This window comes from Coloeus monedula (assembly GCF_965178545.1).
Source record: "Coloeus monedula genome assembly, chromosome: 3".
Classification (NCBI taxonomy): domain Eukaryota; kingdom Metazoa; phylum Chordata; class Aves; order Passeriformes; family Corvidae; genus Coloeus; species Coloeus monedula.
Genome location: NC_138783.1, coordinates 45,452,373 through 45,475,389, shown reverse-complemented (window position 1 = coordinate 45,475,389; position 23,017 = coordinate 45,452,373). Strand labels below are relative to the sequence as shown.

Below are 23,017 nucleotides of genomic sequence, written 5' to 3'. Positions count from 1 at the left end.
TGCCACGGCAAGTGCCAGGCTCTTTTCGGTGGTGCCCAGCAACAGGACGAGGAGCAATGGCCACACTTGAATACACAAGTTCCACCTCAACATGAGGAAGGATTTCTTCCCATGGAGGGTGGCAGAGCACTGGTACAAGCTTCCCAGGGTGGTTGTGGAGTCTCCCTCTCTGGAGACATTCCAAACCCATCTGGACGGGTTCCTGTGCAACCTGCTCTAGGTGACCCTGGCTTGGCAGGAGGGTTGGACCGGATGATCTCCAGAGGTCCCTTCCACCCGCTAACAACCTGCGCGCCGGGCACGTGCAGCGACCTGCGCCCGGCGGGGAGCGGCGGCGGCCCCGCCCCGCGGCTCGGGAGGTCCCGCCGCGTGCTGCGGGCCGGGCCCGCCCCGGAGGCGGCCGGGAGGGGCGTGAGGGGAGGGGCCGGGCCGGGCAGGCGGGAGGGAGGCGCGCGGGGCGGGCGCTGACCCCGCCCGGCGGTCGCGGTGCTGCGGCGGCGCCGCCGCTTCGCTTCCGCGGCGGGGCCGGGCCGGACCGGGATTGGCCGCGCGGCCGCCTCGCCCCAGAATGCAGCGCATGGCGCGTCATTGAAGAGAGACCATGATGGCGGCGGTGGCCGCGGCGGCGGGGGGCGCCCCCGAGGTGATCGCCCAGTTGGAGAACGCGGCCAAAGTGCTCATGGTGAGGCGGGCGGCGGCACCGCCGCGCCCGGAGCGCCGCCTCGCCCCCGATGGGGCGGCCGCGCCGGACCCCTCTCTCCTCCCCGCCTCCGCTCCCGCTGCCCTCGCCCCTCGGGCGATGGGCTCGGGACGCAGCCCGCAGGGGCGCGTCGCCTCCGCCGCCCCCTCTCGCTCTCCTTTCGGCCGGGCTCCCTCCCTCCCTTCCTGTCCCTCCGCCGCCGCGCCGGCTCGTCCCTGTGGCCCCCGCAGCCGGGGCCGGCCCCGCCGCGCATGCCGCGCCGCTCCTCCATGTGCCGCCCGCTCCCCGCCGCCCCCGGCAGGCTCTGCCGGCTGCCGGCTGCCCGCGCTGCCCGCCCCGGCTGCGGCGTGTCCGTCCCCGAGCCCCCGCACCGCCACCGTCCGCCGCCGAGCCCCTCGCCGAAGTTGCCAGTGAGCAACTCTCCCTCCCTCTCTCCCGGGGCCGGGGCCCCGGGCACCTCCCGCGGCGACGGAGGAACGGCGGGAGGTCGCGCCCGTCCCCAGCCCAGCGCGGGCAGCGAGGCGCCTTGGGCAGTTCGGAAGCGGCCTCGGGAGTGGCGCGATCCGGTTCCAGAGTTTTCCTTTAAGTGGAGGAGCACCGAGGAGCCAGAGACTCACGGTGCTGCCGCCTTGAAGCAAAGCCATTAGTGGTGCTTCGCATTTGATCTGTTTATTATCAATTAAATGTCCCTGCTGAATGTGTGTTATCTTGTTTTCCTAACTGCGTGGAAAAGCAAGCCCATATGGCAAAGATCAGAAGTGCGATGGAGCTGGATACCGGTAGTGACCACTGGTGTTAAAACATCCTAGTTTTGCATTCTTGTAGAAGCCTTGTTTGAATGAAAAGCTCTGTGTTGGGAGGTATAGTTTACAGATCTTTATTGAAGATCTTCTATACATGTCTAGCTGAAAGTCTTCCCCACTGAATTTATCTTACCAAAAAGTGATTCGGACAGAAATAAAGTTTGTAAGGTGTTGATATTAATGGGCTTTCAAAGGAGCCAAAGAAATAGTAGCAAAGTTTTCCTGATATCAATAATTAATCAATGACCAAAACCTGAACGATTGTGTTTTAATGTCTTGCTGAAGTAGCCTGACGGTAAAGTGAGAGGTGATCAGCTGTACTCCTGGGTGTCCCATCAAAACATGCATGTTTGTGAGGTCAAAGCCTGAAAAACACTGATGTGTTTCCAAGCAGGACAGTAAAGGTAAATAGCTTGGCAGCAAGCACTAGTCCTTTTAGAAAAATACTTCTCAAAGTATGCCACTAGTGATGGGTTTCAAGCTTTGAGCTGCTCTGGATTCAGGCATGCTGTACAAAACATGTCTGTGTAGATCGTTAGATGTTCTGGTAAGGTGTATGTATCTCTGTTTCAAAAATAACACAAATGCAGTAATTACCAGGAGAGTTTGACTGCATAAGGAAAATTGCTAGTAAGTATTACTGTGTAACAGAACACGTGTATGGAATGAAGCTGGTGGTTAAGTAGTTTTCAGTATCAAACTGATAGCATGTGGAGTGGCACCTCCAAAGTCTTGCATCTGTGCTTGAAGACTAAATGTAACTTGTGTGGGCATTGTTTCCCTAGCATAGCTCTGCTAACACAGAGAGGGAAAAGCAACTTACAGAGTTGAATTAAATAAAAACCTTAATACAGTGAAAAGGTGCAGGCCTCTTATGGTAGTGTTTGTGCTTCTGTTGCAGGATAGTTGCTGAACTTGCTGGTAAAAATACATTTTGGGTCTGCAAGCACATGGATGTTAGGATCCTTGTTGAATTTCTACCTTCCTCCCCACAGGCTCTGACAGTATGAAACCTGACTTGTTGTGGTATTCAGCTTTTTCTTCTTCTATTTCTTTTCCACAACTGATTTTTGGAAGTTTCATAGACAACAGTAAACTGAGAATAATTAGTTAGATGGCTCTTACCGACGAAGCTGCATGAAGCAGAGATATTCACTAAAGCTATCCATGAGGGTGAGGACCCAGAATCAGGTTTTAAGCAGGGTTGGCTGTGGAAGAGCTGTGAGAACTGTTTAGGGTTATTGCTCTGTGTTCCTTCTCAAAAATCATCGAGTCTTTGGAGGGATGCAGGAGCGGAGTGCAGCTCAGCAGGTACTTCACAAAGGTGGATGTGAGACCCCAGAGACTGAAAGAGTTATGAGCCCTGCTCCTGTTCTGTCTCATTAGCAACTGTGCAAAAAGAGGGGCCTAATTGTGTATCAGGACTGCACCTGGACAGTGATGATCTGAATTTCATTTAGCCAGGGGACTGCACTGTTTTGTAAAAGGTCTGCTTGGGGATGAGGGCAGGAAGTTATCTCTGTGTGACAAATGGGAGGGGTGAACTGATCAAGCAAACTTCTGGGATCACTTAGGAAGGTATTTGTGTAAAAATCTGAGGACTTGTGGGGTGTAGGGTGATGAACCTGATGCTAGTGTTGGAGGTCATGAGTTAAGGTGGGCACCTTGCAGTGGAGCCGTACCTGAAGCAATGGGAAAGGACAGAGCTGTGAATGGTCTGACAATAGATGGCAGAAGGTTTTAACTGGGCAGGGAGCTGTGGAGGGATTCAGTAAGGTTTTCTTGTGGCAGTCTGTCAAAGCTGAGACAGTAGCAATCCTTGCAAAATACAGATGGCTAGGGATGCATCAAAGTTGTTTCAGCATTTCAAAACACAGAGCAGGGAGTGGTGGTGGTTTACTGGATACTTGTCTTGATTTCAAATTGAAATATTGAGCCTTGAGGAGAATAATGGCATGCTAATAAAAAGACCTGAATGTGTTTAATTAACTTTCTTTGAGGATAAGTATGGATTAGTGTGAACTCTCTAAATCTTTGATAAGTATTTTCTTTTTTTTTTTTTTTTTTTCCCATTGCTCTGGGTTAGTTGAGTTTTCCTTTGATATCAGATAAAGTATGCCTAAGTTCTGATCTTCTAAGTTGCTGATCTTTACGGACCTTACAAGCCATGGTGTGCCGTGTTTGAAAACTGGAAACACTCAATCTTTTCTCTCACCAAGCTCTTCTACAGCTGCATAGAAATGCTTTTCCTTTGTTACCAGTAATGCCTTTCAACAGGTTAGAGGTAGCTCACATTCAAAAGGCTTAATTTGAAAAAGAATTGGAATTTGGTAAAATTGAAGAGTTGTTATAAAAGATGAAACTTATGTTGTCAGTAGCTGCCAAATAAGACTTTGAAGGCTAGTACTGTGACAACTTTCTTTAATGTGTGTAAAAGTATTTGCAATAAAAAAATTGGGTATGTAATTCCTTTCCAGTAAAGCTACATGGTGTTTACTTGAACTAAGATCCCCATTAGTGCTTTGCTGTGAAGTTTTTCAGTGCCACAGTCTGGTATCCACCTTTGGCCCATGTGACTTTGGCTTAGTAAAGACCATGCACCAACATCTGTATGAACTGAATTAATTTACTCCCCCTCCATTTCCTTCTGGCATGGTGTCCCCTGACCATGTAGCTCCTATCTGTTATGTTCTGTTTAGCTCAGGTGGTAATTAATGCCAAATATAATTAGTACTAGTTAAGCACTGTTCTAATAGCCGTCTTCATGGATTAGAGAAGACATTGGTTGTATTATTAAGGAAAATAATGTAAATTTCGTCCCAGAAGTGAGAGGATGAAGTAGGAAGCATGCCTAATGCCATGTAGTTATTGCTGATTGTTTATTAAGGCAGGTTGAAATTCTCTAGCATATGATATTCTCTGACACCTAAATGTAAATTCACAGGTTATTGCTTGTTCACCACAGCTCCCTCCAAAAAGGGGTGCTCTGTTCTACCTGCAGCTCTGCTTTCTCTCTTGTGACCCTGTGCAGAAGATATTAATATTGCTGAGATGACATAGGAATTAAACAAGAGAATGGATTTCTGTCAGGTTAGCAAGATGTATTGGCTATCTGTGCAGCCATTTAGGTTGCAGAGCTAGCACAGGGGCACTGAAATTAGATTGTTGGACACGTACAGGGCTGGTCTGCTCCTGTTAGTGGTGAGCTGTCAGGTTGGCTCAAGTGTATAATATACCTTCACTGTACAATTTACTTGCTAACTCAGACTCTCCTGATATTAGAAATGCCAGACTTCACTTAGAGGTGCATACTGAAAGAGAAGAGGTTACAAGTTTCAGAAAGGAACATTCCAGCTGGAGAGAAGACAAAAAAAAAAAAAAAAACACATTAAGTGTGATTGGTGAAGGCAGTGGAGCAGACTGTGTGGAGAGGGTATAGGATCTCTTGTCTTTGGAGATGTTTAATACTTGACTGAACAAGTCCCTGAACAACCTGATCTAACTTTGAAATGAGTTCCTTTTTGGGCAGGGGATTGAGTGAAGTAGGTCCAGAGGTCCCTGTTAGGCTATTCTGTGTGGTGTGGCTCTTGGAAGGTGCAAAGAACGTTTGAGCAAAGGCTTTTGCAGAAGAATTCCATTCTTTAAAAGTTTGTAAATGTTCTGCTTTGACTGTGGTCTGTTTCGAAGGGTGGGTGTTGGGTGTGTGCGTGGGGTGATGTGGATTCTCACATCACCACCTTCTCAGGCTACCACTTAGTTTGTGATTTATCCTGCTATTCTGAGGGATATTTCAGGCTGAAGTTGGGTAGTGTGACAGTAGTCATACAAACTTCACTTTCAGCGCTTCAAATAAGCTTACAGAATAAGAGCATGAGAGACCACATTAGTAAGACCAGATTGTTTATACCATCAACCATGAGAGTTTGTATGGCTGGCTCTTTTTGGCCTACCTTTCTTGGAGATCAGGGCTGTTGCGGTAAGTGTATGAAATTGTCAGAAAATAAACTCCCTTATCTTCTAGCTATTCCTCAGAGATCAGAGGAGCTGGGTGCAGATAGGCTTAATTTCTCATTTATAACCAGTTAGGCACTAAAGTCTGGTCACATTGAATAAGAACTTTCATGGTTGTGGAGTCATGAATAGTCTGGTTTATTGAAGCAGCAGATTACAGATTCTTGTTAGATTGCTGATAACTGCACTAGACCTGCAAAATATAAGTGCATAACTCTGTGTACAAGTGTTCCCAGGTAAGCTCCAACACAGAGACACAAATCTTAATGCAGAGTTATGCCCGCCTTGGGGAGGGGAGATGAGCAAGCCCATCGATTTGTCTGCAGAGTGGGGTTGTGTTCTTGTCCTCCTATAGTGGAGGAGTTCAAATATCAATTTTATACTTGGACAAATGGGTGAATGACGGTGGTCAAAAATCATTGGCTGCCTGTTGCTGCCATCATAGATGTGGGGTAGGGGGACATCTGTTTTCTTATCTTTGTATTGGTAGGTGTGGTTTTTAATATGTAAACAAGGATAATGAGGGTCATTGATTACCTTCATCAAACTGAGCTACCTAACTTGTGGCTGAAAAAAGGCAGCACTGTGGAACTTCAGTATGCTCCTCCACATGTCTGGGGCAGCAGTGGCAGCCATCAGACCTTCACCAGGTCTTTATTCCCGTTATTGTCTCCTCAGAGGAACAGATCTGAACCAAGGCTTGCTGTGCATGGTGAAGGGGCTGTGAGGCTGAGGGTGGGTGCTTTTCTGCACCTCACTGAGACAACACTGGGCTGTGGGCCCTCTGCTTCAGCCCAGACACCATTCAGTTGTTAATCCTTGCTCAAGCTCAGGTGCAAGATGAACAAGTGGCTTAGCTTGTGGTTTTCCTGAATCATCCTCATCAATTCTTCTCCATCTCACATCTTGACATAAACAGCCAGTCTGTCTTCCACAAGGGCCATGACAATCCTTATTCCACAAGGAAGTTCAGTTTCTTGTTGCAATTTGTCTTCATTGTGAGGCAGTTTTTCAGACTGTGAAACATGGCTCATAGTAAAGGTGAAAGGGAGAGATGGACTAGCTCTGCTTTTGTTATGGCAGGTTGCCTGTTGGAAGAAATCAGACAAATGAATCATTCCAATGCTGAGAAGATTTGTGAAAGTCCTCCAAGTTGTCACCCATAAAACAAGCAGGATGTGTGCTATATTATGTCTGGAATAGACAAAACATCTGCTCAGATGAGTTTTTTCCAGTGGTGGCCTCTAGCTGCTGATTTAGAGAAGGTCTGAAAAGTAAGGATAATCCTTTCACTAGTGGACACTTTACCTTATTTGAATTAGCAATTTGAAAAGCTTGATGTGTTATCGTTGTTTTTCTTCCTCAAATGTGTCCAGTTGTTTTTGGAATGCTTTTTTTTCTTTTAGTTTTTATGTGTATTATTTAGTGCCTCTCTCTCTCCCTCTCTGTATATATATATACATGCTTGTCTGAATGTAATGGGGTTTACAAGTGTCTTTGGGAAAACACAATATAGTTGAGTGAAGCCTGCTGTTTGATAATTTAATTCTTAAATTATGAGAAATACATATAAAGTGTTCTGATTTTTCTTCTATAGTATCCTTTGTGATTTTTTATAATTTTCTATTGTATTTCACACTCCAGTCATTTCTTAGCTGAACTGGAGGGTCTTGTCATTTTTTCATGTGGGATAGTCCCCCATACATCAAATCATCCCTCTGTAATTTTTTTAGATTTATGATATTGTATTTGAATGAACTGACCAGAACTAAATTCTTTTGTGATGTAGGTACTTGAGGATTTTAGATGGTTGTAAATTTTTGATATTCTTCTGTATTCCTTTCCTAATAGTACTTAACATTGTACTTTTCTTTATTGCTTCAGAGCAGCAAGGTGATGTTTTCAGAAAACCATACCCAAGCCATCCAGATCGTTTTTTGGGGCAGTACTGAGTTACTTAAGAATCCATCATATACATGTATAGTTTTTTCTTCTTTTGCTTAAGAACCGGTATGGTTGGTGCATTTTACAGGCACACAGTTCAGATTACAGCCTGGGAGGTAAGTACATGCAGTGTGCACTGTGCTAGTGAAACTCTTACCTGGGAGCTGAGAATAAATGTGCATGAAGCGTATCTGTACTAAGGTGAAGAATTGAGATTAGAGAAGTGAGAACTGATAGAGATTCTGATATCTTTGAGAAGTAAACATTGTGTTTGATGAAGTGAAAACCTAGTGAAATGGGATTCTGCATGCTTAGGGTTTATTCTCCCTGTTTCACAGAGGGAGTATTTGTCTTTTCGAATCAATATGTTTCACACCCATTTGACATGTCACCATTACATTGGCATATTTCTGTATTTTGTCCTGAGTAGTTGATGTAAATACTGTGTGCTTGCTTCTACGTTCATCTGCTGGGGTGCTTCATTAGTCCATAACTCCATCTGGATAATTCTTCTTCAGGCACTACCTACTGCTGTTTTCACTTTAACCTGCTTCCTAAGAGTCTTATCGTTGTTATGCTAATCTGTGTTCATTAGTTAATTAACAGCTTTCCCTATGGAGAGGTGGAAGAAATCCTCTTGATTATTAAGTTTAGCTGATCCTGTCACAAGCAGATAAGTAAAATATTCCTTTTCATCAGTTTCTGACAGTGTTTTGATTCTAAAAAGTCTGTCTGAGTTAGGTGTACATAAGATCTCTGCAATTTTGATGTGTCATGGGGTGTGTGAGTGGCATAAACCCACCTGTGTTGTGGGAGATGTGGCGTACAAGGCAAGGTATCAGATCTGAACTGTAGGAGACATTGGTCCTTTGGACTTTAAAGTCCAAAACATCTTGTTGAATAGGGAGTGGTTGTTTAGATAGGGATTTCTGGGAATGAAGGAAAACTGACAGGAGGATATTTTTTAAATAGTCCCTCTTCTTCCTCTTTCCTGTTTCCCAAAAAGGAAACCCCCAAACTTTCCTACTTCAGAGACATAACCATGAGTGGCTGCTGTACAGTGCTGTCTTTGGTTCTGCCAAAACATAGGATAATAGTACACCCACCTGAGTGGTTGCATAGTGAACTAGATTGGGAAGTGAATGCAGGGAGAAAAGAGTCTTTTAATTACAGTAATTTTCACTGTGTTGCATTAGAGACAATTCTACTGCCTTGACTGAGATAAGAGAGGTTGCCTATGCTCCTGTAAGAAATTTTGGTCAAATTATGTTATTTAACGTCTTAGGAATTAGCATATACATTTCTCTCTCTTTTCAAATCAAGACTGATTTTTTTTTTTAGTGGAAAATACGGTAAAAGTTATTTAAGTTAATGTAGGAGCAAGTGAATGGAGGTTTTTGCTTGTGTTGCTTTGTAAGTCAGATAAGTTGGTTTAAGGGTGCCTACCAAATTCAAAATTTACAGAACTACAAAAGTGAATATGAAGAAAGACTAAAGGTATATCATGATTTGTGCTGAAATTATGAATTTCGGTCTTCATTGTCATACAGGCCAGCTGTGTTATGTGCAGCTGTGCAAAATGCTAGAGGCGCAGCTGTGGTAGTGTTAAAAATATGTCTTATGCCAGGGCTCTTGAAGGCTTTATATAATTAATCTGTGGCTGTGAAACTGATGAAGTGCAGAAAGGTGTTTTGCCATGGAATTTTACAGTTTATGATGGTGGTCCCTGGGATTTCAAAAGCCTTGGCCAAGGTGAAGAACATCTGCAGTCCCAAGCTTGAAAGTGTGTTGCAGACATAGGCTGTATTTTCACAGGAGCCTGAACTAGCCTAACACTGAGTGGCAGAGAAAAAACATTACTTGTCTTTTTGCTGGATTGATTAACTTCTGGGCTAGTGAGCTGGACTGGCTGTCAGAAGGACTTGCCACTTGCCAAAGCTAGCACAGGATAATAATGTGTGTCTAGGGGCGGAAAGGAATTAACATGGCTGGAAAGAGAGGAAGATCTCCAGGCACGACAGCCTTGGAGTTTTGGAGAGGCAGCCTCTCTTCGTTACTGTCGACTTAGACTAGGATCCTGTTGTAATGATGGAAAATAATAATACCAGCATCCTTCACAAATGTGTTTTGAAATCTGTTCCTTGGAAGAGCTGCAGAAAAGCTGTGTGGTATTGTATTGGAGTGAGTGGTATGTTCCTCAACTTTGTATTTCCAGTCTTTCAGAAACGGGTAACTTGATAGCTTTTAAGACAGCAGGAAGTGATTGAGCCATGTTCAACTACTTCTTCAGGCTGCTTTGAAGGAATCTTGAATTTGCCTCTTTCACATCACAAGTAAATATCCTGGCTGCATAGGTTTTTGCTCCAAGAGTGTGTGAAGGAGGGCAGGGGCAGTTTGTAGAGTTCAAATAATGAGTTGCAGTATCATTAACATGGAGTGTGAAAATCCAGTAGCTGTGTGTACTCCAGAGGCTGGTGCACTGACTTGTGCTGCAGAGCATCTGTGGCTCTGGGACTTAAGCATTGGTTTGCTCGTAGATCAGCGGTGCAATTGGATGATAACCAACAGTCAGTTATACTTTCCTTTATTAGTGTGAAACAATGTTCCAACTATCATTAATTGTGGCATTGGGGATGGCACGCAAGCAGTATCAGAGCTAATAAGCAGCAGAAACAATTGTATGAGCACAAACCACACTGGCTCATTGATGTGCTCATTGATGAGTTACATCAGAACTGCCACCTGTATCTTGTGGCAGCACAAGAGACGTCACATCTCTGTGCACTGCATGTCTGGGGACAGGTGGAAGGTATCCAAGCTGGTGATGTGGGATCAAGTGTCATCCTTTCAGGCCCAACATCTACATGCGTCACTTCTCTGCCTTGGGCAAGCAGCAAAGGCTCTTCTCCTTTTGCTTATTTTGTTTGGCTCTGCAAATAGGTGGTCTTCAAGTTCATAACAAGGTTTTGTTATTAACTTCCCCAAAACTGATCTGCCGCAGCATGGTCTTGTATTGGTGGTCCTGGTGTTCACATGATCCCTTAAGTCAGTTGCTCAATCATCTTGCCATGATGAGTTGCTGTTTGTGCTGGCAGACCCTGCCTGCCTCTTCTGGATTTTGCCTTACAGCTCAGTTGGTTTCCTCTTATGTTACACCCCTCATCTAAAAGCCACGTTTTATGCATTTGTCACTGGTAGATTTAATGAGGATGTCTCCACAGCATCTCTATGTCGATATGTGTATACAGGAACTGGAGATCCCCAAGTGGGAGCCTGTATCTCTGTTGCACAGGACTGCGGCCCTGGGCGGGGGGGGAAGGAATGTGTTCCCCCTGTGGAGCTAGCTGCTGGTTTGATACTAGGTGCCTTAAAGCTGAATTGTGTCTTGTTGAAGCAGTGGCTGAAAAGCATTACATTAACCTTCACTGATCTTAAGTGCAAGGAGACTTTTGCATTTTTTCTGCGTCATCATTTTGTTTTTCATCAAGGTCTTAACTGTTCACATTTAGTTTAGCTTTTTAATCTCTTAGGTCACCAGCTTCTGCTGTTTATTTTGCTAATAATGTTGCTGCTGTTTGACTTCTCTTTCAACCATAGTCTTGGTAGCTTCCCAGATGGCTACATCTTGCATTGTTATTGAGGAAATGTGCAAATAAGTTTACAAAACAGGCACACTCCTCTCTGGTGATGAGAGTATGAATAGTGCTTTCCTCACCTGTCAACAAGAACCACCAAAGCCCAAGCAGAAAAACAACTGTGCTTCTTTCTGAGAGAATTAGGGAGGGTAAGCTGCAAACCCTTTCTTTTGTGAAGTTGTTTTAAGTGGGATTAGGAACAGATGTTGGGTAGCTTCAGGATAGTGAATTGTTTAGTGGGGAATATATAAATATTGAATTCTAATATCAAGAGAAATGACAGTATTGTTTCTGGAGCTAGTCTCCTGTTCATTTTACAGTAATATTCCCTCTAATAGTGGTGAGAATAGAATATATAATTATGACCACATTTCTTCAAGATCATTTTTCAGTGAAGCCTGAATATATGGAGCCCTGTGACTGTTCAGAACTTGAGACTTGGCTAATTTGTGCAGGTTTCTTTGAGTGAACTCAGGCACTCACTTTAAGGGAGTCCTAAAAATTGCATCTTCTAAATGAAACCCCAAAATGTTTCTATATAGAATTTAAAAACCCCAACTTTGTAATAATAAACTCCTGTCTAGAAGAGGTTTTCTCAAAATACACCTTGTGTGTCTGCTCTCCTGTATTCATCCTCCAATATGAGCCATCCTGCTCATATTGGAAGATGAATACGGAGATGTGTAACTTCTTCAGTATCATTGTTCAGGCTGTATTTGCAAGAGTGGAACAAAGTGATGAAACAAGGTAAAAGTAGAAGACACTTACTGTCTCAACTACGTACAACTCTAGATGGATTTTTGCTGTTTCCCAGTATGGGCAAAATGGGGAAGGACCTTTTTCTGGGTGTGTTCAGTGAAAGTTCATAATTTTTCCTGGGTTTGAGTGAAAGATGATATTCTCTTCACAAAATTAATTTCAATTTCACAATTTCACTTGGCTTTCTTATCTTCCACCTAACGCAGATGATGAACTTCCTTCTCTGGCCTCTATTCTGCTCCTCTTTTTTGCGAAACTGTAATTTCTTACCTGTACCTTGTATCTGTCTGTATCTTACCTGTTTTCTTACATGATTCAGATATTGTACTTTGTGTGTGTTTGACTTGTGTCTGTAAGTTTTCATTAATGCCCTAACAGTTAAAAGCCATTAATAAAGGTAGGTGTTCTAGGCCATGCCATTTTGAAAGTACAATAAACCCAAAGGAGTTTTCCAAATCATATTTAGATCAACTTTAAAAACTGCCCTATCTTGCTTTTAATCAACTCTTCCTAAATAATTATGATAGGACAAAATGATTTTGACATTTTAACAAGATTGATGGTAGAGGAAGTGCTAAACTCTGAATTTTGGCAGGGAAACTGGCTGCCCTGTATGCCTGCCTTTCTTTCTTAGCTTGGTGGGAGGAAATGCCTTTTTGATAGGAGTCAAAGCCTAAAATGCTCAAAACCCAAAATTTATCACTCTCTCAGTTTAAATATTTCATGTGGTGATGGCTTTTGAATTGTGTTTTGTGGTCTGTATGTGAGGTGCATGGGGTTTATTCCTGTGATGTCTCACTCCTCTGCCCATGCTTACTGTAGAAGGCTACATGCAAGTAAAAGTAATGCCACCCTTACAGCAGTGGGTGGTTATAGCTGTTCTTTCAGCAAGTATAATTTGAAATTGGACAATAGGAAAAATAGATAGTATAAGACACTTATTCACACACAATATGAAAGTTTCTCTTGCAGAAGGAGAGCAGATGCTGACTGTATTTAATGTATAGAGAGCCTGATAAAGGGCTCATGTATTAGTACATCTCAAGTTATGAACTTTGGAAGATGACTATTGCCATTACCAGCATTATTATGTTCTCCTGTGTAGTAGAAGAGGGATCACAATGGTTCTTTCTTTACTTCAAACTTTGTATTGAAATTCACTGTAACTATCCTGGCACTTTTTTTTAAGTGATGTCTGTGCTGTCTTATAGGCACAGAAATGAGCAATACCGGGGTGAGCTACTTGAATCTTATGATCAAGTTGCAATCAGGATTTTGGAGGCTGTGGACAGGCTAGAATCCTGTCTCTTGCTGGAGAACCAGGACCTGTCATGCAGATAGTCCACCTTGTAATGAAGTTTGTGGTGTGTGTTGATGGTGAGACTCCTTTCCACCCAGTACCCGAGTATCTTGCCTCCTTGTGTGGAAAGAGAGAAGCAGCTGGAATTGGTGGGGGCTGAGAGAGAACTTTGGTTCATTTCCATCAACTCTTCTCTTTCTTGCTTCAGGATAAGGAGGCCAAGCTCACTCCAGCTCCAGGAGATGGTCAGAGGATGGTGTTGCCAAATTGGCTATCACTCAGAATTTAAGGCCAGCCACCACCAGCCCCTGTGATATCTGAGGAGTTACTAGAATGCATGGGGGGTTATTTTCTGCTAAATCTCCCATCTCTTAACAGGAAGATTTTGCCTTTACACAATGAAAGGAAACAGGAGAGCAGGACTTGAGGCTAGTGTGAGTGTAGTTGTTGTAAGGGCACTTTTACCTTTTTGTATCCAGTTCTCTGCAGTGTGGTTGCCACAAAGTCATGTATCTGAAGTGTGTTGTGCACATAAATGAAGGGCAATTTCAGTGGAGAGCCTGTAATAATCTATATTTGTAGACCAAATGGTTAGCAGAGAAATAAAATCTCAGTAGTGTTTGTTGCTTGCCTTGGAGAGAAGTCTTATCTCAGAAAATGTTTTGTTACTGATGGTAATAATTTACTTTGGCTCTTTAGTCAATTAATGTATATGTATAGTATCTTATATAAGACCATTACCAAACTGAGAATAGCTCTTATTACAAACCACAATTTGTCTCCTGTTTTACTTGCAAAAGACTTAATAACATATTTCAGCTTAAAAATACAAAGCAAAAGCTGATGTGAAAAAAATAGCTCTTTTTTCCCTATTGTTAAATTTCGTCATTAAAGCAAGATGTGAGTGAGTAGGTGTGTAGGATGCAATTCCACCAGCAGTCACACATTTGTTCCAAATATATACTGAAAAATGCTGGGCACTCTGGGGTTTAAGTAATTCAAGTCATAATTACTTTTAGGGAAGATTTTTTTTTTAACAATCAAAGAAAGTTTTTGTTCAGAAAGTCTTGCATCTCTACCATGTTGTCTCTAGTGCAGGTCTGATTGGAAGTTATTTATTGCATCTTTCTTACTAATCTTCAGAAATAATCTTGAGTATCTTTTAAATTGGAAGATGAGTTACTGCTGTAATTTAAATGATTGTTCCAAAAGGTAAGTGTAAAGGAAGTCATTGGAACGTAGCTGGAGATGTTTTTTATGCTAGCTAAGTTTTCTGTAGTAACTATTACTCAAAGCAAGGCAGTCATGCCATGACAGATCTGACTGGGACAACAGAGACTGCTTTTGATACCAGTTGTCTAAATTTCTTCTGGCCTTGTGCCCAAGTAATGTCTGATCCACATGTAAAGCAGTTGCCAAACGCTGCAGAGCTGAGCATCTTCATCTAGTCTGAATTGCTGGCTCATGACATCTGCTTCATGAGAGGACCAGACATCCTTGCATCATTCGGTATCAGTGTCTGCTAGATAAGTAGGGTGAATGTCTAAGAACAAAAGTGTGGCTAATAGTCCAGTTCTCTGTGCCTGACCTGTCCCTTTAATCTCTTGGATTAGCTACAAGTGACAGTTTTTGAGGGTGCTGTGATATATTGTAGGAAAAAGCTTATTTGAAACACTTGAAAAGTGTTACTGCTAAAACTGGAATGGAAACTTGTTATGGCTTGACTCCACAGAAGTCAGGGCAATGCAGTCTTGGGGGATGTTGCTTGATGTGACTTTGGTAGAGTTAAACTTGGAAATCTCCTTATTCTGAGAGTCTGATTCTTTTGTATAAGTTGCTTATACAGCAGAACTATTGGGGGGAGTAATTTTTTCAAGGTATTTTTGTTATTTAAGATACAGAAATCGGTTTTTAGTGGGTTTTGGTCTTCTTGGTAGAATAGCCCAGTAATTTAAAATTGAATGACATTTGATTATTTAGTTATGTTGCAGCTATAACAATTGCTTACATGGGTGGAGTTATATATTTAGCTGTCCTAAATGCAGTATGTGCACTAGTTAAAAATGGTTGCTTGCCCTTGTGTTGATTACTTCTTCCCTTTTTTTCTCTTTCTCCTTCTATTTTTGCCTGTACTCCTCAGCTATGTTATCACCATCACATGGTGTTCCCCTGCACATGCTTCTCAAGTTCACTCATGATCTTTCTCCTTTGCATATGCCTCACTATTACTTGGCTTCCCTGCCTGCTGGGACATGTTGGCAAGCCATCTGGGCTTCCTTTATTCCTTGCTTCTCTGAGCGTGTCTTGCCTGATGGTGGCTGTCAGCAAAGTCCAGACCCAGCAGTGCCATTGCCATCTGTGGTAGCTTTTGCTTATCCCTGTGCATCGATAGAGATCTGTTTCCTAAGCTTTCCCTGTTGGGTTTCCAGGCTCTCTGCAGCAGAGTCTAGACGCCATTGTGAAGAACAAGAATGTCTTTAACTGAGTTTTCATAAGCCAAGAGTGGCCCACAGACCAGAGTTTGGGAACAGTTTTATTGTACCTTTTGACTGCGAGGAAGGCAAGATTTGGAGAGTTTGTGGTGAATTTTATGAAGTCACACTTCAGTAGAAGTATCAGATTTTTGTTTCTGCCCTTGTCAAGTTTGTAATGTACTTCACTTGCAGACATAAACATTGCCTTTGGCAAGAAGGGCTCCTACTTGGCTTTAGTACTAGCAGGTACAAGCAATTTGATCCTTTTTTTTTAAACCAAGAAAATTCTCTTAGTAGGCATGTTTGCCTTTCCATAATCCTACTAGTGTTTAGGCTGTACTGTTCATAGGGGACCTTTTTTGTAGGTGGGAATACTGTGGGTGTCAGCTTAAAACATTCCAGCGTACTCTCTCCATGTCCTCCCAAGAAGCAAAGTCTGGAGGAGTGCATGACTGTTCTTTGTGACATGGTAATTTGCAGATTTCCCCCAGTGTAATTGTAGAAAGGTGCTAACTTTGGTTGTATTCAGTGCTGTCTTGCCATAGCAAAAGTGAAAAATCGAAATTTGTCTTAGCAAGTTTTTTTTCCTGCAAGGAATGAACGCTGCTCACCCCATCCTTAGTTATGTTTATATTTGATCATGGCCAGGATTTTTCTTAGTAAAATTATGATGCTGAAGTAGCAATGCAAGCTGGTTAACTAAATATTTAAATAAAAAACTACTCCATTATTGATTTTAATAATAATGTTGTCACTTGAATGGTAGAAGTTGTTACTTTTAAGATACTGTCAGTGTCTTAAGTAAGCAATAAGTAATATTCTCTGGGATGCACAATGATATTAGAAGAAACTTCTAAACAATCGAGGTGGTGAAGATATTGAAGAGGTCAAGATTCATAGTCAGGAGCCAATTCAGTCTTTTTTTATTGGCCTTGTAAGAAGATAGAAATTTTTTACAATGAGGGTGGTGAGGAACTGGCACAGGTTGTCCAGAGAAGTTGTGGGTGCCAAAGGCCAAATTGGATGGGGCTCTGAGCACCCTGATTGGGTGGAAGGTGAAAGTGTCTTTGCCCATGGCGAGGGGTTGTACTAGATGGCCTTTAAAGTTCCCTTCCAGTTCAAACTTTTATGGGATCCTGCAATTCTATTCTGTGGTCTAAAACCATTAAGAAAATAATGTAACTTCTAATATATGATCAAAAAAAGTTGTATTTTGTATATCTCTGATGATTGACATGAAACTGCTTGAACAGAATCACTTGGGAGGGTGGAATTTGATGCTTTTATTTTTTTAAAGCAAAAAGTGTTTTCAAATAAGAGGAAGGAGCTAAAAAAGCAGACTTCAAGTGTGGATGTGGTGTTACTTCTTCAGCCAGTTAGTGGCAGATACACAGTGACTTCAACTTTAGTCTTAATGAACATCTTGTATTTGCAACCTGTTTGCTTCTTTTGTCATCTATTACCTTAATTTCTTGGCACTTTCCATCCTGGCAAGTAAGTCATCATTACATTATATTTTTAAAAGGTATGTTACTGAGGTAGGAAATGCTTGTACAGAGCAGATGTTTCTGAATACGTATGTGTAGGTTCAGTTCCTCTGTATACATCTAACTATTCCTATTGAAAATAAAAAAATCCTAAAGCCCTTATTCTTTCCACATGTACATCAACAGATGTTTCCTAGTCATGTGTGTGCTTTCCAGTTGGTCTTCTGTCTTCTGCAGTTACATTACTTTCTTATTAGTTGGCCAGGCTTTCAGATGAGTGTAGTGGTCCTGCAAGTATTAGTGCTAGTCTCCTACAGTGTTTCTAGTCTTGACTTATTTCAATCTCTTTCCTTTGAGTGGATAGCTGCCATTTGAAACAGTAGTCCTGCTGGATCCTGTTTGTGGGCACTGCTGCTTCTGGTCCTTTTCTGTATCCAGACAGCCTTGGTAGCTAAAAGGTTGTAATTTTATTTATAATACCGTGTCATATAGGAACTCTCTTCTTATGGGGCAGTAGCTTGTTATGCTAAAATCAGAAGGATGATCATTGTCCTGGAGAAGTTTTTATACATAACTGGCAGGGCAAAAGAGTGAACAAATGGGTATTAGAGGTAATGTCAGACAGTACAGGAAGAAAAGTGATATAGCTGCAAATGGTTTCAATATGCCAAAAGAGCCTGCTCATTACCTTACTGTTTTTTAATTCCTTGTTAGTTGGATAGTAGAGAAGAGTTTGAAGGAGACAATTAGAAAGAAAACAGTGTGAATGGATGTATGTGTTCTAGGGGACCTTCCAAACATGATGAATGCCTTGGGTACGTTTCTAACCCTATTGGGCCAAGGAGGTGCTGGCAGGAGGGTACAGGGCTCTTGGGCTTACTAAGCCAGTGTTCTTATAATATGAAATTTCCACAGAATGTGCGTATGCCGGCCTTTTCTTAAAGCAAAAATTAGCTGGGCTTTATTTTCATTGTACAGATAAATATTGTCTGAATGCAGTGAAGGCAGTAGACTGTGAGCTTTAAGCTCCCTCTGGTGGCTTTACAGTTCAAACCTTAACTGTTGCACTTGTCTGTTCTGGACAGTTTTGAGAGTCAAAGTTTGTAACGTATTATTAAGTTATTGTTATTTTAAAAATTAATACAGGAATATGATGTGCCATATGCCTTTCCAAGGTGTCAAAGGTCTTCTGTAACTGGACTTCAGAGAAGTAGAAGAGTTAAAATAATATAAAGCAAGAGGTCTATTTTCTAGTTATTATAAGCATAAAGGAAGTATTTCCTGTAAAACTTTACTTCTCTGGTTGTTTTTTCAATGGTGCCAATAGTTTGAAGCTGATATCCCTGAAAGTGCCCTAAAGTATTACAGAACAGTGAAAACAGATAGGATCTCTGTATGGCAAGCTTAAATATAATGTGTTAATGCAAAAATAGTTTTTGGATCAGGTAGCCCTGATTTGGTCTTCTTGCTCTAAGGATGTGAATATAAATGACCCCAGGCTTGTAAAAAGTTATGCTTTGTCACACCCAAAGAATTTGTTCTAAAATGGCTGTAGTTAGTGGGGCTTCATGAGACTGCAGAGCTGTGAGCTGCAAGGTCAGTAGTGTTGAAAGGGAAATGTCTCTCCACGCCTTTTCTCCCCATCATTGCACTGGCTCTGGCACTTGTCTGGGTTTTTGATGTTTGTTAGGGTAACAAATGTTCATTCCCCTTGCCCCTGGATTTCACCTCTATCCTCTTTTTCTTTTGTGGACTAGGTGATAGAAAGTATCATGCAAAGAGGTAACAAGACCATGCAGTTGGGACCAAGAAAGGAATAGGACCTCTCCTTTTGGTAGCAGAAAGTTGTTAAAATAAGTCACTTGTCTCAAGAAATTTATTCTTAGTTCTCATGCTGTATCTTTGGGAAAGAGCTGTGTGTTCCTTGAGACTTAAAATTTATTCCCAGGCACTGCACAGCAACAGAGGCTGTAGATTAAATGCACCTTAAATGATAACTGGTACTGAAAAAAAGCAGCCTGTCACCACCCAATATGTCCCTTACTGTACTGGTTTAGGCTTTTTTGTTGGGTTATGGTGAACCAGACTGGGGAACTGATCCAGATGGAAAAAAAAACCCTGCTTTTTTTGTTGTTGTTCCAGCTGATCCAGATGAAAAAAACCTGGGATGATTTTTGGTAATCACTTCCCCAATCTGGTTCTCTGCATTTGCACAAATGCTTGCCCATACAGTGGGGGGAAAAGTGGGGACTGGTTTTTTTGGGTTGTTTTAGTTTATTTGCCACAGCTCTGACTGAAGTGCTGTTGCTGTGTAGGTCATTCCTGAATGTTTGATAACCTGCTCCAGATATTTTTCTGGCATTCTGTACAGCTGGTTCTGTTGCAGTGAATGTAGCTAGAGTCCATGCAGAGGACTGTCCTTCAGACTGTGGAAAACACAGATGGTTAGGAACAGCTCCTGCTGCATGCAGGAGAGTTGAGCTTACATCACAGAAATGTCTGTTAAATCAGATTTCTTATGGTTTATCTACTGGAAAATATTTCACTTGGGTTAAAAACCTTGGTCTGTATGCTAAGGTCTTGGTGCTTTTATTCCCAAAGCAGTGGCTATGACTCACAACTGAAAGACAGGTGGCACACATGTTCTCCTCAAACTGCTGGGGACAGAGCTGGAATGTAGAGTTTGGAAGTTCCACTGACATTCAATAACCTACGCTGTCACCTTGATCCTGCTCTGCAGTTTGGATGTGATCTTTGGGTGTGTGCACATTCCTTTCTCAAAGGTGCATCAGTTTTGCTTACCCTGTTTGTGGTATCAATTCCCTGCCAGAATGCAGTGCCATGTGTGTGTTCAGATAAATCCCAAATAGCAGAAGTGAGAGAATATTTATTAGTGACAGAAGTGGAGAGCAGCGTGGTGCTGTGAGCTGCTGGTACTTTCTGCATGGTTGTGTTTACCTTGTAGGGTGGGGGAGGGGGGTGTTGGGGTTGCTCCATGAGGTGAGGCTGCAGTGCAGGCAGCTTGTCTGTGCTCTGTAGGCACCTCACAGAGGTCCAGGTTATTGCATGGTTTCATGCTTTACCTCTAGCTGATTTTCAGGTAGAAACCACTGTGGAGGTGGCTTTCAACAGGAGAGCAGCAAGGGTTACCTTAGCAGCCAAGGTGCCCAGGATGTAACGGGGTGGGTGTATATAGGGATGGGTGTAAGCTGAGGAACCACCGTAGCCATTCCCAAATGGGCTTACTTGTCTCTTCAATCACACCCAGTCCTCAGGATGTCAACTTTAACATTAAACACTAGAGGGTAGTATGTTACTGGTAATACTTTATTTTAGAATGTAACTGTAGTTTTTAAATCCCTTGAATTTATTATGCAATTAAATATTTTAAAACAAATGTAGAACTAAAGAAAAAACAGTGCTTTGCTTCCAGGACTGTGAGCATGCATAGCAGCATTTAGTGATGTGCAGTGGTATTTTTGGTCTGAGCAGAAAAAGGATTGGTTTGAATTTAGATCTGACTTGTAATTTTCTTCAGAAACATCATTAGGAAACTATACTTAAATTATTCACTCTCTGCCTCATATCTTGATATTCACACCTATGTGTATGCAAGGTAAATACACAGTAGTATATAAGAAGAGGCTGTGCCTGAGAGCAAGCAGTTTTGCCAAGAAATACTTGGTTTTGGTGTTTGACTTGTTAAACATTTATAAGTTCATGACATATAGCTCTTACTATGTTTTTGATCAGCGCTTGAATAACGTTTTTTTTCTTTCAGGCACCACCTTCCATGGTCAATAATGAACAACGCCAACATGCTGAGCACATATTCTTATCATTTAGAAAATCAAAATCACCATTTGCTGTTTGCAAACATATTTTGGGTAAGTTTCAATAAATGGAGTTAGGTGTGTACATTCTTTTATAACTGGAACTGTGCTGTTCTTTTACAGCTGGGACTATGGACATCAGTTTTGATTTTGATATGGGGTGCTTTTTGGTGGAGGGTGAAGCCTATTACTGTCATTTTCTGTTTTATTTCTGTCAGTTTCAAAGCTGTAAGGTGTAACTTCATGTAGCTAAGTTCCTAAACTGATTTAATAGATTTCCTCTGCAACATGATTATTGTAATACTGTCTAATCTGTGCAGCTTGTGCAGCTGCCAGTAGTGTGGCTGTTTGGCTTTGTGCTCCCCATTAAATCAGCCAATGATCCAATTTTATACACTTCTACCAGATTTTGCATTGGTGCTGAAATTAGTTTATTTCTAATTGAACAACTTAGTTGCTGTTGACAGCCCAGCCAGAGGAAAAGAGGGAAAAGCTAGAGAAGTTTCTGTTCACCTGGTAGAAGCAAGAGAGTATTGATTTGAAATTTTGTGTGATTGTACGTGTGGAGAAAGGAGAGAGGCAGATACCACCCTTCATCAGAAATTTCTTCGGTTTTAATGGAAATGCTATAAATGTGGTTGTGTAGCAAGTTTTTAAAAATAAATGTTTTTACAGGTGCTATAGAGACTTATTAGAGTTTGGCAGCTAAATCTGAAAATTACAGGCGCAGTAGGGATGTAAGATTGCTGCTCAGCACTGTGGTACTGACCAGATGCGAGTGCTGGGGACTGGTGAGGGGGAGTTTCAGTGAAAGCCGAGTCTGAGAGCTGATGGGGGAAACCTCAAAGTTTGCTCAAAAGAACACATGCCAAAACCACAAAAAGTGACTTTTCTTTTAAAGAATTTGCCAGAATGAACAGAGAAATATTAGAATTATGTTTAAAATATTATTTTCATATTTAATTCATTCTGCAGTATTTTTTTAACAGTTATTTCTAAATTTACTGGGTTAGAGACTTACAATTCATGAATATTGTGATGTCAGTATTGCAGACCTACTCGTATGTTATACTGTGATATATAGACCAGGATGTGCTTCCTTTCCTACACCCACTCTGCAACCAAAATTTCTCTCTACAAATTAGTTTCTTCTGCATTTAGTATATTATAGTAGTACTCCATTTGGTTTGGAAGACTGCAATCACACTTTTTGCTTGATGGGTCAGCAAAATTGATGCTTCTTGTTTTCACGCTGATTTTTAGAGAAAACTAAGTGGGCAAAAACATCCTTAAGTAACTTTGTTTGCAGACCATTTGGAACTAAGTGATACATTCATCATTGATCAGAAATGAATAATGAAATTTCATGAAATCTTAAATGTGGCTGGTTGGAAAGAATATGATGCTGATTTTAATACCTTTTGGATGTCTAGAAATATTACATCTTAAACTGTTCATATGCTACCACCACTGAGAAGCCAGCATGTTTCCATGTGGGGCAGGTTTTTTGTAGGAATGTAGGCAGTTACAATGCTGAGACCTGGAACTTAGAGACTTTTTCAAAACTTTGTGCTTCCTCAGTAAGGATCTGTACAGTCTGGACAGAAAGAACAGGTAGTTAAGATTTGGGAGTTGAGGAAGAAGAGGCGGGGATTGTGAAATCAGGAACCAGGGAAGGGAAACAAGCTGTTCATGATGAAGAATAAAAGAGTTGAAGTGTACTGAAGGGATGTGTGCTGGAACCAGAGAACTAAGTAGATGGCTTAAAAAGAAACAAAAAAATGGTCAAGACAGGAACTGGAATGGAGGTAGAGAGAGATAACAAGGATGTTGATGTCATTCGTAGAAAGAAGAGTGTGTGAAGGACACAGGGAGAATAATGGAGAAAGTGAGCATATTGGAAAAGGGAAACAGCCACTATTGTGTTGTTCTTTAGAAACCTGGAGTTGAACTCAGGAAGCACAAGGCTCTGCATTCTGCTGTAAGCTTATAGCTGTTCAGTGCACTGGCAAAACTTGTCCTTCCTTTCTTTAGTAAGTTCCTGTGGGGGATCATGGTGCTCTGGCTAATT

At 41.9% G+C, this 23,017-nt stretch overlaps 1 protein-coding gene across 2 annotated transcripts in view; it reads left to right on the top strand.

The window, feature by feature from the left end:
- The first annotated feature begins 582 nt into the window (after positions 1-582).
- Positions 583-23,017, top strand: part of XPO4 (exportin 4) — a 73,627-nt gene continuing 51,192 nt past the window's right edge. For both annotated transcript variants that reach the window (XM_082277419.1, XM_082277420.1), the window contains exons 1-2: positions 583-682; positions 20,895-21,000. In XM_082277419.1, the coding sequence (XP_082133545.1) occupies positions 602-682; positions 20,895-21,000 (187 nt within the window). In that variant the 5' untranslated portion in view covers positions 583-601. The remainder of the gene's footprint in view (positions 683-20,894; positions 21,001-23,017) is intronic.